We start from the raw sequence: 15,781 nt of genomic DNA, 5'->3' as shown, positions 1-15,781 counted from the left end.
CCGTTCAGTCACCATTCCGCTCTGCAGGCTGCTTGCAGCGTTTTGCTGTCCACTTGACGAAACGGAGCAGACGGTTGTATTATTGTAAATGACGGATGCATGCGGTTGTATTATTGTAACGGATCCATTTTTGCAGATCCATGACGGATCCGCCCAAAACGCAGGTGTGAAAGTAGTCATAGTCCCATGTTCATATGTGCCTGTATTGCTGAGAATTTTTTTTTATATATGCAAATGAACCTCTAGGAGCAACAGGGGCGTTATCATTACACCTAGAGGCTCTGCTCTCTGCAGAGGATGTAGCAGAGCCCCTAGGACAGTGATGGTTAACCTTGGCCCTCCAGCTGTGGTCAAACTACAACTCCCAAGATGCCCCCCTTGCTTGGCTGCTCTCAGAACTCTGTAGAAATAAATGGAGCATGCTGGGAGTCGTAGTTTCACCACAGCTGGAGTGCCAAGGTTAGTTAGCCATCACTGCGCTAGGAGTAATAACGCCCCTGTTGCTCTTGGTCTCATTTGCATATATTAAAACTTCATTTTTGATTAACATGGGACCAACACAGGTGCCTTCAGCTGCCAAGCGCACATGTAACAGGTCAGCCAGTGTCATAGGGACAGATCTGCTGACAGATGCCCTTTTACGTTAACATCTGGATGCAAATCATGCATTAAGAAATGTACTACATACTGGGTATTTTTAGGGGGTGTTCTTGCATTGCATCTGGTGTTTCCCCCATAGCTTTCTTTATAAGATAAGAAAAGCAGTGTTCAAAGAAAAACAGTGAGACGGTTTATTTTTTTTTTTTTAACAAAACCCACAAAAAAGTCTATCCTATAAGATCACAAATCATAGTCTAGTTCAATATAAAATAAAGAGAACACAACTTTTCAGAGGGTATCTTAGGAAGAAGTATGTTACTGTCCAGTCTGCCAAAGACATCAGAAAGCTGCGATTTGGCCACCAGCTGCTTCTCCTGATGGCTCCACCGTAAATATGCACACTCGTCTCAGCTAAGCATGCATGTTTGTTAGGCTACTTTCACACTAGCGTTTTGGCTTTCAGTTTGTGAGATCAGTCATGGGCTCTCACAAGCGGTCCAAAATGGATCAGTTTTGGCCTAATGCATTCTGAGCGGAGCCTTTTCCACTCGGAATGCATCAGTTTGCCTCCGTTCAGTCACCATTCCGCTCTGGAGGCAAACGCCAAAACAGCAAGCAGCGTTTTTCTGTCCATCCTGGGATGCGGAGCGAGACGTTTTCTGACACAATAGAAAATGTATCCGTCCCCCATTGACTTTCAATGGAGTTCATGACTGATCCGTCTTGGCTATATAAGACATAATACAACCGGATCTGTTCATGACGGATGCATGCGGTTGTATTATTGTAACGGAAGCGTTTTTGCAAATCCATGACTTATCTGGAAAAAACACTAGTGTGAAAGTAGCCTTAGAGGGGAATAATCCTGTCTGCAGGGAATAAACAATGTGTAGTATTTCTCTTCCTGCACCACTCGCCACATGTACTAAGTAGCATTCTGTTTATGCCTGCTTCTCCTCCTTTCCCTTTCCACTGCACACTATTGGCTTCAGAGTGTTGAAATCCTATTGGTATGTATCTTTAAAGATCCTCACTGTGCAGGTTTTCCATGCATTTCCCGTATTGCCCTAAAGCTCCTCGTTTTTCACTTCCATTTTCTCCCATTTCTGTCATAAGCATCCATGGAAATTTTTTTTATTTTTTTTGTGCAGAGCAAGTTATTTTCTTTTGGTTTTTGTCCTTCCTACCATTGGTGGCACCCAGTGCATGAGGTTACTGTTTTACTACTTTATTTTACACAAGTCTTATTTCTAATTATTTTCACTTTTTTTTTTTTTATTAGTGAGGAAGGGAAATTGTCTACCTCTAATGACTCGGCCTGTAAATATGTTGTGGAGAACTTTGATTCTGCAATGGAAAATCCTCCAGCTTTACAGCCAAACAGTAGCGGTCAAGAACAGAAGTGAGTAATTATTCATTTTAACAGGTATTGCATAAATACTGTATTTTTTGCACCTGCCCATAAGACGCACCTAGGTTTTAGAAAAGAATAAGAAAAAAAGATTTTGTCATTGGGGGACACAGCACCATGGGTATACGCCCAGCTACCATTAGGAGGCGACACTAGATATGGAAAAGGTTGGCTCTGCCCAGGTGGTCTATACCCTCTCCACAGACACTAGGCTAATCAGTTTTAGGCCTCTTGCACACGAACGTATTTTCTTTCCGTGTTTATTCATTTTAATGGGTCCGCAAAAAAAAAAAAACGGAAGGTACTCAGTGTGCATTCTATTTCCGTTCCGCAAAAAAATAGAACATGTCCTATTATTGTCAACATTACAGACAAGGATAGGACTGTTCTATTAGGGGCCAGCTGTTCCGTTCCACAAAATACGGAATGCACATGGATGTCATCCGTATTTTTTGCGGCCTGCAAAATGCACACGGTCGTGTGCAAGAGGCCTTAGTCTAATGTCCGTAGGAGGCAGACACGACCTGCTCTTCTCTTGCAGGTCTTGCTACTTTTTTTTCTTTTTTTTTCTTCACTTAACAGGTGCAGGTTTTATCCTGCAGCAGGGGGTCTTCATCGTGGAGGTCCACTTTAGTAGCACCCTCTGCGGGCGCGTACCTCACCGGTCACCCAGCCCCCTATTACTGCATCCGCAGTGGAGTACTGGTAATCCCACTGTAGTGCGAGTTTCACTCCATCCATACTCCATCAGGGTCCCCTGGCCGTCCTTCCCTTCCTTTGCCTCCTAATTTCTCTAGTCCCCAGCTTGTGCCTGGACTAGGCTGCCCCAGTTCCCACCTTTTTCCTGATATCCAGGATCTCTGTGTGGCTCATTTTCTCTCTGTATGGAGGTCGCTATGACCCCTTCCCTCCTTCCTCAGAGCATTCCTTTCCTCCCCTCAACAGGTCCCACGGTGTCCCCCGCCATCCAGAGGTTCTATTGGGTAATTTTTCTCACCAATGGGAGTGACCCCCTTTCCGTGCATACCCTTTTTTTGTAGCCTTTTGAAGCTTTTCCGCTTCCCAACACCCGGCAGCATCAGTCCGCCTTTTTGGCTACACGATCTAGTCTAGCCCCAGCTTCCTCTGGGAATAGGATAAACTCTTTCCTGCCATTTTTTTTCTGGCTTCCCGTTTTTTTTTTTCTAGGCGTGTTTCCTCCCTCATGGCCTTCTAGAGGTCTGTCCTTTACTGTCCAGTCTGGTTCTGCATGGAATTTCCTGTGGGAGGACGAGATGTCCTTCTTCCCAGAGGGTGCTTTCCCCAACTTCAGTGCCCCCTGCCCGCATGTAGCGTCATTGGTGGGTCGTATTATCTTGGGCCCCTGTTCGGTGGTTCATGTGTGGCAGGTCCCCTTGCCCTCCATACCTCCCTCTGGGTTGCTTCTGCTCCTGCGGTGGCTGGGGGTTGCTGTGCCTGCATGCGCTGCCTGGATCCTGGGCTCAGTCGGGTTACCCTAAACTCTGTTCAGGGGTAACCTTCTCCCCACATGGGTACCTCACCTCTCCCTTTGCCTGTGCCCATTCTCAGCTATGATGATATTATGGCGCTCTTCCCTGCCCTCAAGCGGCAGCATCGGCCGCCCCTGGGAGTCCTTTGCTTCCTGCCTCGTTCCATATCAGGGGGCAGAGTCCAATAGCGGCCTAGGGTTTCCCCTCATAGGTCCCGCTGATCCCCTGCATCCTGCTTTCCTCCCAGGACGGGACTAGCACTGAGGGAAATGCTTCAGGTTTCTTCTGCCTCATTGGGGGATTCCTCTGCACCGATTCTGACTCGGAACAGAGCATCAGGCAGACTTCCACCATACAGAATCTCTCTGGGTGGTCGAAGACAAATGTCCACTGAGGAACCTCTCTTCTCCAGGGTTGGTATCCCCTTTTAGTTGATTTTCAGATGGCACTCCCCTGGTTGCACCTCTCCAGTAGGTTGTGCTTTCCCCACCACAGTGTTTAGCACGCTGGCACACCTATGTGGTGTCCCAGGTATTTACGCCTTCTTCACAGGGGTATACTCGTACCACTGCCAGATGCTGTATCCGGTAGACTTTCCTGGTTCCAATGTATCTCCTTTTCAGCTGGAGTAATTTCACTATTACCAGGGGCTATATTCAACACACCCTCCTAGTCCGAGAGTGTTCCAGGCCACCCTATCACTTCTCCAGACGCTGTAGCCAATACACCATCCTGGGGCTAGCGTGCACCACGCAACCATATTACTGCATTATTGGGTGAAGTACCTGTACCATCTCCAAATGCTGTAGCCATCACACCTGTCTGGTTCTAGTGTGCATCACGCAGTCATACTACTCCTTTATCAAGCAGAGTACCTGTACCATTTCCAGATGCTGTCTCCACTCTCATTATAGTGTGAACAATGCAGCCAGATTACTCCTAGTCTCAGGCGGAGTATTTGTAGTATCTCCAAGTACCGTGCCCTATTGGTACAATCTGTGGCCCATACGGCTCCTGCATTACCCTTTCCTGCCTCTAATGTGTGCTAGGCAATCATGTGGCCCCTCTTCATCACTTTACTGGCTCTAGTGTGCATCTGGCACCCATTACCGTAGTCCTCGGTGTACATGTACGATCTCAAGGCGCTGTATTCAACAAACCATCCTGGTTGTAGTATGTACCTGGTAACCATATGTTCCCTTCCCGTCTTGGGCAGAGTAGAGTTGCAATTGTTAGATCCAGTATATGGCTGGCCAGTTCAGATCTGACACCCGGTGCAGTACCTCCTGAACCAGGCCCTCTGAGTGCACCAGGTCTTCTCATTGCCCCTGTACTAGGCATGATTTTTACTTTATTGCTTGAGGCACTATTTAACAAGACTTCAGTCCGGTTATGCTCCAGACAACCATGTTGGCTATCATGCTAGGTTTGTTATTTGTCAACCCTATAAAGTACTGCTTTATTCCGCACAGCTGCGTTACCCCATTTCATGGATGGAGTACTCGCGTTGTTACTGCCTCTGCTTTTTTTGCCTGGGTTACATGGCCCAGTCCTGGCAGAGTACCTGGATCACCACTGGATGCTCTATCCTGCAGGGATATGCAGCATTTTGAGCACCAGCCGCTACTGCAGTTTTTTGGTCTTAGCTGGATGTCCTCTCTGATATGGCTGTGACAGGACTAACTAGCGCCACACACCTACTTGATGGCTGGAATTTTCTGCTGCTCACTCTGGTATCGGACATGGTCCCGTAGTTCTTCATGGTCCGGGTGTTCTTGGTACTCCCTTAGATTCGCGGATTAGTGGTGCTACATGACAGTGGTGCCGTCCCCTTGGGCCTTGCTGTTTTCTGCACCTATCAGTTTCTTCCCCCTTCCTTGGGGGTTTCATTGTGCTCTGCTGGTAGCTGGTTTCTACATGTCAGTGTAGTCTCTCCCGGCTTCCCCTGGCAAATTCTGCATCCTCTTCTGACATATGGATGTCTGGCGATTCTTTTACAAAATCCAGGGTGCCGTACTTGCCCCTTTGGGGCAGTGTTATACAGTATGCTTGCACCACACTTGGGATAGTTGGTTAACCATGGCTGATGTTTTTTTTCCCTATGGTTGCTACATTTCATTTTTTTTCTTTGATAATCAGGTTATTATTGTCCTTATGTGGTCCAGTTCTGTTAACCCTACTTGAGCCTCTGACTGGGTAATCCTGCTTGGAGTCCCAAGCTGCTCTGTATGACAGCTGCTTCTTCGGGCCCGGTTTGTTTTTTTCCCCCTCCCCTGGTCCCCATAGGCTTGTTTCCCTCTTGAAATTCTAACCTTTTCACGTCTCCCCAGGTTCAGGTCCTGGTACCTGGGGGTTTGTTGCTCCGGTTAGTAGTTACATTTGTTTTGGCCACTTCTGGGTTGGAGCTTTCCGTCTAGTTGAGAACTGTTCCTCCTTAGGCTGTTTGGAGTCTTCTCTCTTACTCCAGTATCTCTCAGACGAGTGTGTCCCCACTTGTATCACCAGGGCCTGTGACTGGTTCCTTTTTTCCTGAGACTTCATGTGGCCAGGGATTTCTGTTGTCTTAGATTTGACAGTGATATTTTATTCCAGTTTTTCTGAGGCTCGATTCCCTTTGTATGGGAAGCATGTCTTTATGTTCCCTTCTCCTGGCCATTACTGAGGACCCCCTTCTCCTCCAGGGGTCGGCTACTTTCTTTGGCAGGATGGGGTTTCCACCTTCTCCTAGGGTGTTTCTCTTTTTTTTCCCCACCTGCCTTGCTTTGGAAGGAGGCTTGCTCCCTTCCCATGGTGAGTCTTTGCTATTTTTTCTCTCAATCGTTCAGCCTCCAGTGCTTCCTTGTTTCCTCTCTACCCTGGCCTTCACATGGTGTTTGCCAGGGACAGGCCATGTAAAGGGTCTTCCTTTAGCTTGTCTCTAGGAAGTTTTTTTCCTTGGTTTAGGACTGCTCCTGTCCTTTTCCCAGGCATTTCCTCTCCTGCCAAGTTCCCTCATGGTCTAATTTTTCTTGTTGGGTCTGTCCCATTATAGATCCTCCTCCAAGAGCATCCTTCTATATGCAGAGCGCTAGGTCGTTCCCAACAGACGCCTTCCGGTTGTGCTGCTTTCCTGTTTCTTCAGGGGGAGCCCTGGTTCTTCCAGATCCTTCCTCTGGCTCTCTAGTGCGCACTTGTTCAACTCTTGGTTCTTGCGCAGGACATCTAGCCCTGCTCCCTATCCTCTAGATCAGGCATGGCCAACCTGTGGCTCTCCAGCTGTTGTAAAACTACAATTCCCACCATGCCCTGCTGTAGAATGATAGCTGTTGGCAGTCTGGGCATGCTGGGAGTTGTAGTTTTGCAACATCTGGAGAGCCTCAGGTTGGCCACCCCTGCTCTAGATTCTTTATTTTTCCCACCTTGGGTGGAGCTGGGTGTTTCCCTTTGTTCCTTTCTTGCATATGGCCTTTTTTTTTACCAGGCACTCCCATAATTTCTTTCTTTGGACTCTTCCTGGTCCTGGAGCCTCTCGTCTCACTTTCTTAATTTTTCGATCTACCATTTCATGCTATAGCCTCTCCTGGTCCTGTTGGGTCACATGGTTCTCCTGTACCTGTGGACCCAACTTTTTGCATGAGATTTCCTTTCCACCCTCAGGGACTGCCTTGGGACGTCCCATGGTGCTGTGTCCCCCAATGACATTAACGAGAAAATTGGATTTTTGTACTCACCGTAAAATCCTTTTTCTCGTTCAATTCATTGGGGGACACAGATCCCACCCTTTGTTTTCATTTATTTTCCTGTCACTGGGGTGCTGTTCTTTCCTTTCCCGGTCCAGGACATGTTGGTTCTTTGCTTTTTTTTTTTCTCTCTCCTACTGCTATTGGTACAAACTGATTAGCCTAGTGTCTGTGGAGAGGGTAAAGCCAACCCTTTTCAGATCTAGTGTCGCCTCCTAGTGGTAGCTGGGCCTATACACTGGGGGACACAGCACCATGTGAAGTGAACGAGAAAGGGATTTTACGGTAAGTCCAAAAATCCAATTTTTTCATTAGACCTCAGGTCAGATCAGCAATCCAGACCCCCAATGTTAATTGGACCTCAGCTCGCAGCCTCAGACTCCCCTCCCCCAGTGTTAAGACCCTCAATCAAACCTCAGCACAGACCCCAATGTGAATGACCCCCAATAAGACCACAGATAAGATCCCCAATATAAATAAGACCTGTTTGCTGTCCGCATCTGTATGCCCGTTCCATGCCCCTGCAAACAACAAAAAAAGTCCTTTGCATCTGCATTACGGACAAGCATAGGGCCGTTCTGTTATGGGCAGTACGTTCCGTTCTGCAAAATGCAGAACACACGGCTGGTGACTGTTTTGCAGACCCCTAAAAAGGGGTACGGCCGTGTGTATGAGCCCTTATTGTCCAAATAAAGTATTAGAAGTCATAACTGGGAGTAATTCTGAGCTGTCTATTTTATTTATTTATTTTTATTTATATAGGACATCTGAGCAAATTGTGTTGGATGGAGCGTCTAGCAACGGCCCAGTATGATGTGTGATGCCTGCTGTTCAGCTGAAGATTGCAGACTGCTACCCTTCGGGATTGCAAGTGGAGTTACTTGAGGATTTCGTCAGAAGCCTGTCAACGCCAGTCACTGCTGCACTAACTTTGCAAGGGATCAGGACCAGCAACTTTTTTTTCTTTTTCCTTCTTAGATTTTAAGGTGTTGTACAGACTTGAAAGTGTAAAAACAAAATTGCACATTGAGAAATAAGACTTTTGTGTATGTTTATATTGTATTGCATTCAACAAAACCGGTGCCCTACGACATGAGGACTCACCACTTGAGAACTCACCACTTCAGTAATAGTGATACTATGGTTAAAATGGTTGTAAAAATAGTTTTTATAAAGTGTATACACACAGATCTAATGTATTTGAAAGCATAACTATTTGACAATTAGTGTGACCAAAGTATTTACCAGTTCATGCGTTACTCTTTTTCCACTTTGTACAATAGTCACTTTTTTTTTTCTTTCAAACTGAATTATTCTTTGATATAAAAAAAAACTTCCTGTAAATTGTTCGCATTGTATTTAGGTTACCATAAGTGATTCAGACACCAGTGTTCCTCGTTTTTTGCAGCAAGTTTATCAGATATCCTTTTGCTGTTTTTACATAGTTTTTCTTTTTTTCTGTTTTTGTTTTTCAGTTCAAATCAAATGTCTATTCTATTGGTAGAGAGTTTAAGTATTTATTACTACATTTCTGACAGATTGTTAATGTAAAGCCATAAGCTCTGTAATTCTTATTTTAAAAGCAGCAGGTGAGAAAAGAAATCATCAGGATTTTTTTTTCAGCTGAAGTTTTACCCAATTTTTATTTTTTCTGTTTGATGTGAAATAAAATGCTTGTCCGTTTTCCCATAGAAGCGGACTTGCATTTTATTATAAATGTGTATATTTTTTTTTTATTTTTTTCTAAATATACAGATCAAACTTTAAATTTGCATGACATCTGTTTGTGCCGATCTGTGAATTATTTTTATATACAAGTTCAAAACCAGGTTTTTTTTTCCCCCCATAGACTGAAACTGGTTTGTACATAGGTAGTGATTATGAAAGCTAATTCTATGTAATTTATAATGTTTCTATATTCCTGTAAAACTCCAGTCCGCCTTCTTGAAGCAGGAAAAAAAAGCAATGTTAAGTTGCCAGTCTGACACGAGGGTTGTCCACCTCTTGCACACCTCTTTTTGTAGATTTTAAATCTGTCTAATTTCATGAATAGATTCTAATGGGTTGTGAGACTTCTCCTAAACTGGTATTTTAAGAGGAAAAATTTACCTCTAGATTGAGGCCAACAATTTTTAGGCGTAGTCTCCAATGCAACGTGCCTAAGCATTACATTGCATACTACAATAAAAAGGAAAATATGCGTATAGTTTCCTTTTTACCTCATTTAAGATGTATTTGGGTTGCATGCTTTTGAATTTGCCTTTGTTTCATATTTTTTTTTTTCTTATCTGTCAGTATTCATAAAGTACAAACAATACAGTGCTGCTCTATACTCCTGTTTCTGACTGTACCTATATATTAGGGGAAGTCAAAGTATGTAGAAAGTTTGTGTGAGAGTCTTCAGGACCTGTCAACTTTCTTGCCTGTTTTAGTAACTCTTTGCATTCCCCGTAATAATACATTTCTGGAGCATCGATTCTTAAACTTTGTCGTTGTGCTGTTCCTCCTCCTGAAAATGTGACTAAATTGACTGCTGGGCTTTCCCATTATACTGGTCAGTGTAGCACGTCTCATCCCTCAGTGCTGACGGCTAGGGGCATACCCTATTGCCAAGGGGAATGGTAACCTCTGGACATCCAGTTACAGGAGGGGGGGGGGGGGTGGTAATAGAGGAGTGATAACACAGTTCCCAGATTTACTAGAAGGGTTTCATGTGGAAAGCAAGCATGTCAGGAGGGCTGGGCGACTTCAAAATGGTTGAGAGGGAAGGTGGACTCACGATGAGCTGCTAGGAACACATGTACAGTCAGTGACGTTGGGAGGTTTTAAACTCGACCCGTAAAAAGAAACTAATACAAGAGTATTGTAATGTGAGGACATCACTGCAGAAGGAGGTGTAGAAAATGGGCACTAAACAGCTAATCCAATATGGCTGTATGAAGATTGATATGCGCCAATGACTGGGAGCTGACCAAAGTACCCACCGCCTGTGGTCACATCAGTAGGTTAGTGGGACAGGATGTCTACCATCTCCACCACTGAAACTCTCCAATATGCTGTTGTGGGGACGAACACCACTTACTAGGATTTATTGGAAGGAAGTTGGTGAACAATGAGCTCAGGTCATGCTGGAGGTATTAGATACAAATGTATAATAGTAGGGGAGATGCAGGGGATATCAGATTATTTTTTTCAGGCATTATTAAAGAGAAACTAAAGTGTGGCGTGTCTCCTTCTAATGCCTTCCTTTGCTCCTTCTGGTGTCCTTTTGTTACGGTACTAACTACTACACTGCTGCATGTGAGTAAGCGGAGTACTGTGCAGAATAAAACTTTAGATGTAAATTATTTTTATAGACTTCCCAAAGTCGATGTAAATAAAACCACAAGACCATCATGTGTGCGTGTAGTGTCTGCCTCATTACCTTATGACATGCAACACTGCGCTATTGCCTTAGCTGGAGTCCTTCCATCGTATGAAATTTACCAGCCTGTAGAGGCCCAAGGATTGGGACATTTATTGGGGTGAGCATCTGTATGAATGCACAGTCCCTATAATTGCCCTGTGTAAATCAGTGATTGCTGCATGTAAATGCTGCTATACGTGAATGGGTTCTTTACCTTTTTCTCACTGATCTATCCTTTTGGTGCGGGACTGACATCCGGGGCCCCTGCTGATTAGCTTTTTTTTTTTGAGAAGGCAGCGGTGCTCACAGTAGAGGCTTCAATGAGGCTGAGCTGCTAGCAGTAGGGGCTTCAGTAGTCTGTGGGAAGCTGCTAGAAGGCCACAGTTCAAACAGCTGATTGTTGCACTCGGGACCTCTGCCAATCAGACAATTGCCAGAAACGTTTTGTTTGTTCCTGATAATTGCCTGTCCATAAGTTTTGTGAAATAAGTTTGACATTCTTTCCAGCTATGTAAGATTGTCACCACACATATAACATAGTCCTTAGGAGTAATAAACCATGGCCTTAAGGGCTCATGCACACAAACTTTTTTTTTTTGTGTCCGTTCCGTGTGTGGTTTTTGTTTTCTTTGCGAATTGTATGCGGGACCATTAATTTCAATTGGTCTGCAAAAAAAGTTATTCTGTGTCTGTATTTTCGTTCTGCAAAAAATAGAACATGTCCTATTATTGTCCACATTACGGATAAGGATAGTACTGTTTTATTAGGGACCAGCTGTTCCGTTCTGCAAAATACAGAATGCACACTGACGTCATCCATATTTTTTTTATGGACCTCAAAATACATACGGTTGTATGCATGAGCCCTAAAGGCTATGTACACTTTTTGGGGGGGCAATTCTTTTATTATTGCATTGTACTCCTTTTAAGCTAAAAATCATTTTTTAAATTGGTCTTTATTGAAAATATGGTGGCCTTTTGGATTTTCTGTCTTTTCCGGCGGACCAGGAGCTGACAGACTCCTTATCTCTGTTCTCTGACACAATAGACACTTGTTATAGCTCAGTTCTTATTTAAAGAGGACCTTTCACCGATTATTACACTATGAATGAACTATACAGACATGTAGAGCGGTGCCCGGGGATCTCACTGCACTTACTACTATGCCTGGGCGCCGCTCCGTTCTCCTGCTATGCCCTCCGGTATCTCCGCTCACTAAGTTATAGTAGGCGGAGATTCCAGTCACTAAGTTATGGTAGGCGGAGTCTGCCCTTGTTCTGCTCTAGTGCTGGCCAATCGCAACGCAGAGCTCACAGCCTGGGAGGTTATTTTCTCACAGGCTGTGAGCTCTGCAATGCTATTGGCCAGCTCTACAGAAGAACAAGGGCAGACTCCGCCTACCATATTTTAGGGAATGGAGATACCGGAGGGCATAGCAGGAGAACGGAGCGGCGCCCAGGTATAACAGTAAGTGCAGTGAGATCCCCGGGCGCCGCTCCACATGTCTGTATACTTAGTTCATAGTGTAATAATCGGTGAAAGGTCCTCTTTAAGCCACATTCTTATCAGTAAGATAAGTGTTTTTGACCTCTTAGTAGTTTAGAGAAGAGGTTTATTAAATGAAAGTACCAGTCTCACAGCTACAGAAAGTTAACCCTTTGTGACAGAAAAGCTTCAATATTTTAATAAAAGCCAATTAAAAAAAATTTAAGCCAAAAGTGAGTAACAGGCAATCATAAAAAAAAAAAAAATTGCCTCCGAAGGTGTACATAGCCTTTTAAAGGGAGTCCTTCCTCCACAATCTTTTTCTAAGCACAGATTCTGCCAGATAGAGTATATGCTCCAAAACCTAAGCATGCCTTTCTTTTGAAAATATGTGCCTCTTGGTCTGAGGAAAGCTTCTTTTTATGCAAATAAGTAGTGTTGAGCAAATTGTGCTTCGGATCAGAGATATAAAGGCTATTCCAACATTTTTAGTTTTAATGCTGTCTGTGTACAGCATTAAAATGTATGGTCTCCGTGTAGGCAGAATTTGTTTCAGGTGAAGTTGTGTGACACTTTGGTGAATTAATTTGGAAACCACTTCGATGTGATCACTGAATTAATTCTAGTGCCTTCAAGGGTCGAACGAATTTTGCCTACATGTAGACAATACAGTTTAATGCTGTACAGAGACAGGTCTCAGAGAGCATTAAAAATAGTGGTGCGATTTGTCTTCGGATCTCTGATCTGATGCTTGATTTGCTCAACACTACAAATAAGGTTTCTTGTCTCATTTAGTGAAGGACACAAGTAAAGACCTTGGGTATAACCTCTGCCACTAGGAGGTGGACACTAAGTAAAAACGTGGTAATGTCTTCCACCAGCTATAGCCATCCTGTAGGCACTGAGCTGATCAGTTTTTGTAGGAGGCAGACATCTGCTCTGCCGGTCTAACGTTTTAGACACACACTTTGGTCCAGGGTGGAAATATACCCCATTTACCCACCTGCTCGCATAGAGGAATGCCCCCTAACAGCCCTAAAAGCCAGGGCAGAAGAAAAGGTGCTGCAGAGGGCCACCAAATTCTCCACGGCGCACCAGCCTTGGCCCTTCTTTACCTCTGGCATCGGACCTCTCTCACCAAAAAGCAGTTTGGGATGCTGAAGGACTGCTGGAGCCAAGGCTGGACAGGACCTCATACTTCAGGGAATGGGAGTTAGGTGAGTATGGGAGCATCAGCCCCCACTGCTGCAGCCTTGCTACTAGCACTTCTGTTCCCAGCAAGCCTGGTCACTCCTGCACCTAGGTCATGCCACTACTGGCCCCCGGTGAGCCCAGGACAGTTTATCAGTGATTATATTTTAATAAGGAACAACACTTCTAGCGATCTCTGAAGCATAAGGGATCGCTGCGCAACAGGGCAGAGTATCCCAGCAGCTATAAGGTGACCACCTGCCTGCATGCTATTATATATACAGTTGGATAATTAAACATAATGCGTCCAACGATCCCTGAGATAGAAGGGACCGTGAAGTAGAGTGATAGAACACCTAAGCTGCTGTAGGCTACAAAGCAACCTTGCACTTAAAGGCTGCTCCCCTATTTTTTGAGCCACTTATAAAAAAAAATATATATATAGAAATATAAAAATTGTCAGTCACAGACAGTGGGATATATCACAGCCTCTTCGATCATTCTGGCTATAGAGTCTAAGAAGGTGACATAGCAAGACTCAGAAGATTGTTTTTGTGGCATATAAGGGAGCAGCATTAAAGTAAAAACTGGAAGATTAATTAGCCCTTGGATCTCAGCTGTGACTAGTTGCAATCGATAATATTGGGAAAGTGTAAGTAAATAGACACAAAAATAAATAGACAAAAAATACATCTATTGCATAGATCGTACATGCACATCCCCGCCATACTAAAAGACCTCCCTGAAATAGATATTTGATTAGGGGCCCATAATTGATGCCTGTCCCAACAACAAACAATTGGGCACAGTTTTATGAAAGATACATAATCAGGGTTAAGTTTTAAGATCTGATTAATGGGTGGGTTCCTAGTGGGATTTTTTTTTTTGGTCATTATGACCTTTATGTTTTGCCAATATTAATATCCCTAGGACTCAACTCAAGGGGATAATTATGTTTCATAGAACATGGAAAAGATGCAAATTTTTTCCATGATGCTCTTCTCCGATTATGGATTACAAATATTGACCAAAGTATTGTCATGAGAAAGTGGCCCGAGATCTAAATGGTTGTTTTGAGCCCCAAGAATCTGTTTAAAAAAAATGCAGTCTCCATTTGAAAGCCGCACCATTGCAGCAGCAAGGCTTATGTACCCAGAAGATCAGAAATGCTCAATGTCCCAGTTGTGGCCATGTTAAGTATTAAAGCCATTCACTAGCCACAGCAGTAACGTGGCACATGACCGTTGAGACTCAGTGGTCATGTGCCGTTTAGGCATACGTCACCACTGAGGTCAGTGCAGGGAGTCAGCGTGACCACAGAGGAGACGTTATCACTGATGGCCTGCTGGGGGTGGAAACCATGGTGCTGGAATGGATGGGCTTTTAAAATCCCCCTCCATTCCAGAACCATGGCTTCCAGACCAGCAGGTGTCATGCCCCACTCTGACGATGTGCGGAGGTCGGCCAGGATTGCAGCACGAGTTTAGTGTTTGTTTTGGAGTCGTGCTGGATCCACCCCTCATCAGGTGCACTGGGTGGAGTCATTAGTTTAAATAGCTCCTCTGCCCAGTGCCCTGAGCGGATTATATTCATTATTGTGATCTTGGAAGCTAGGAAGGAAGGTTGGCTGTCTGCTCCAGCTCACGAAGATAAGTGTTGTTTCTAGTTGGTTGTTTTGTGTCATCTTTCCCATCCAGGTTCTGTGCGAGCAGGCTGCTCCTATTTCCCACTTCATCATCTCAGGGAATTCAGGGTTTTGTCAGCCCAGGCACGGGGACATCTCAGATCTACCTTCAAGATCTGTAGATGGGCTGAGCAGTGCAGAGAAAGAGGTCAGGGATTAGCTAGGAGGTGACCCTTCCCTGTCTCTCGCCCAGAGCCTGGTTGGTTCGTTATCTGTCATACTGAGTGCACGCCCGCCGTGACATTATAATCCGCCATACTGTGACTGCCATCACTCAGCGCTTTTGTGATGGCGTCAATTGATGCACTGAGTGACCGCATGCAGGGTTTATCCCTAGAGGTTGCGGATCTGCTTGGTACGGTCACACAGTGTCAGAGGTTTCTGGCATCAGGTACAGGTCAAATTGGTGGGGAGCCTAAAGTCGATCTTCCCGACAGATTTACAGGGAGTACGGATGATTTTTTCCGCTTTAAAGAGTCATGCAAATTGTACTTTCGACTGCGCCCATTTTCGTCAGGTAATGAGGATCAGAGGGTTGGTATCATCATGTCTCTGCTTAAAGGGGACGCTCAATCCTGGGCTTTTTCTCTGCCGCCCGGTTCTCCGGCTCTCCGGTCAGTGGAGGAATTTTTCCAAGCCCTGGGATTGATTTACGATGACCCAGATCGGGTCTCGATGGCAGAATCGAAATTGCGTAACTTACTGCAGGGTGAACATACTGCAGAGGGTTACTGTACAGAGTTTAGGAGGTGGGCTACTGAGTCGGGGTGGAACGACCCCGCGTTACGTAGTCAG

The 15,781-nt window shown here is 44.8% G+C and overlaps 1 protein-coding gene across 4 annotated transcripts in view; it reads left to right on the top strand.

Annotated features, from left to right (window-relative positions):
• PPP6R3 (protein phosphatase 6 regulatory subunit 3) overlaps positions 1-10,618 on the top strand; it is a 101,821-nt gene extending 91,203 nt beyond the window's left edge. For all 4 annotated transcript variants that reach the window (XM_040409546.1, XM_040409548.1, XM_040409547.1 and 1 more), the window contains 2 exons: positions 1,883-2,002; positions 7,983-10,618. In XM_040409546.1, coding sequence (XP_040265480.1) covers positions 1,883-2,002; positions 7,983-8,034 — 172 coding nt within the window. In that variant the 3' untranslated portion in view covers positions 8,035-10,618. The remainder of the gene's footprint in view (positions 1-1,882; positions 2,003-7,982) is intronic.
• Positions 10,619-15,781: the final 5,163 nt, after the last annotated feature.

This window comes from Bufo bufo, chromosome 10 (assembly GCF_905171765.1).
Source record: "Bufo bufo chromosome 10, aBufBuf1.1, whole genome shotgun sequence".
NCBI classification, from domain to species: Eukaryota; Metazoa; Chordata; class Amphibia; order Anura; family Bufonidae; genus Bufo; species Bufo bufo.
Note: the sequence above shows the minus strand (reverse complement) of the source record. Positions and strands in the feature narration are given on the sequence as shown.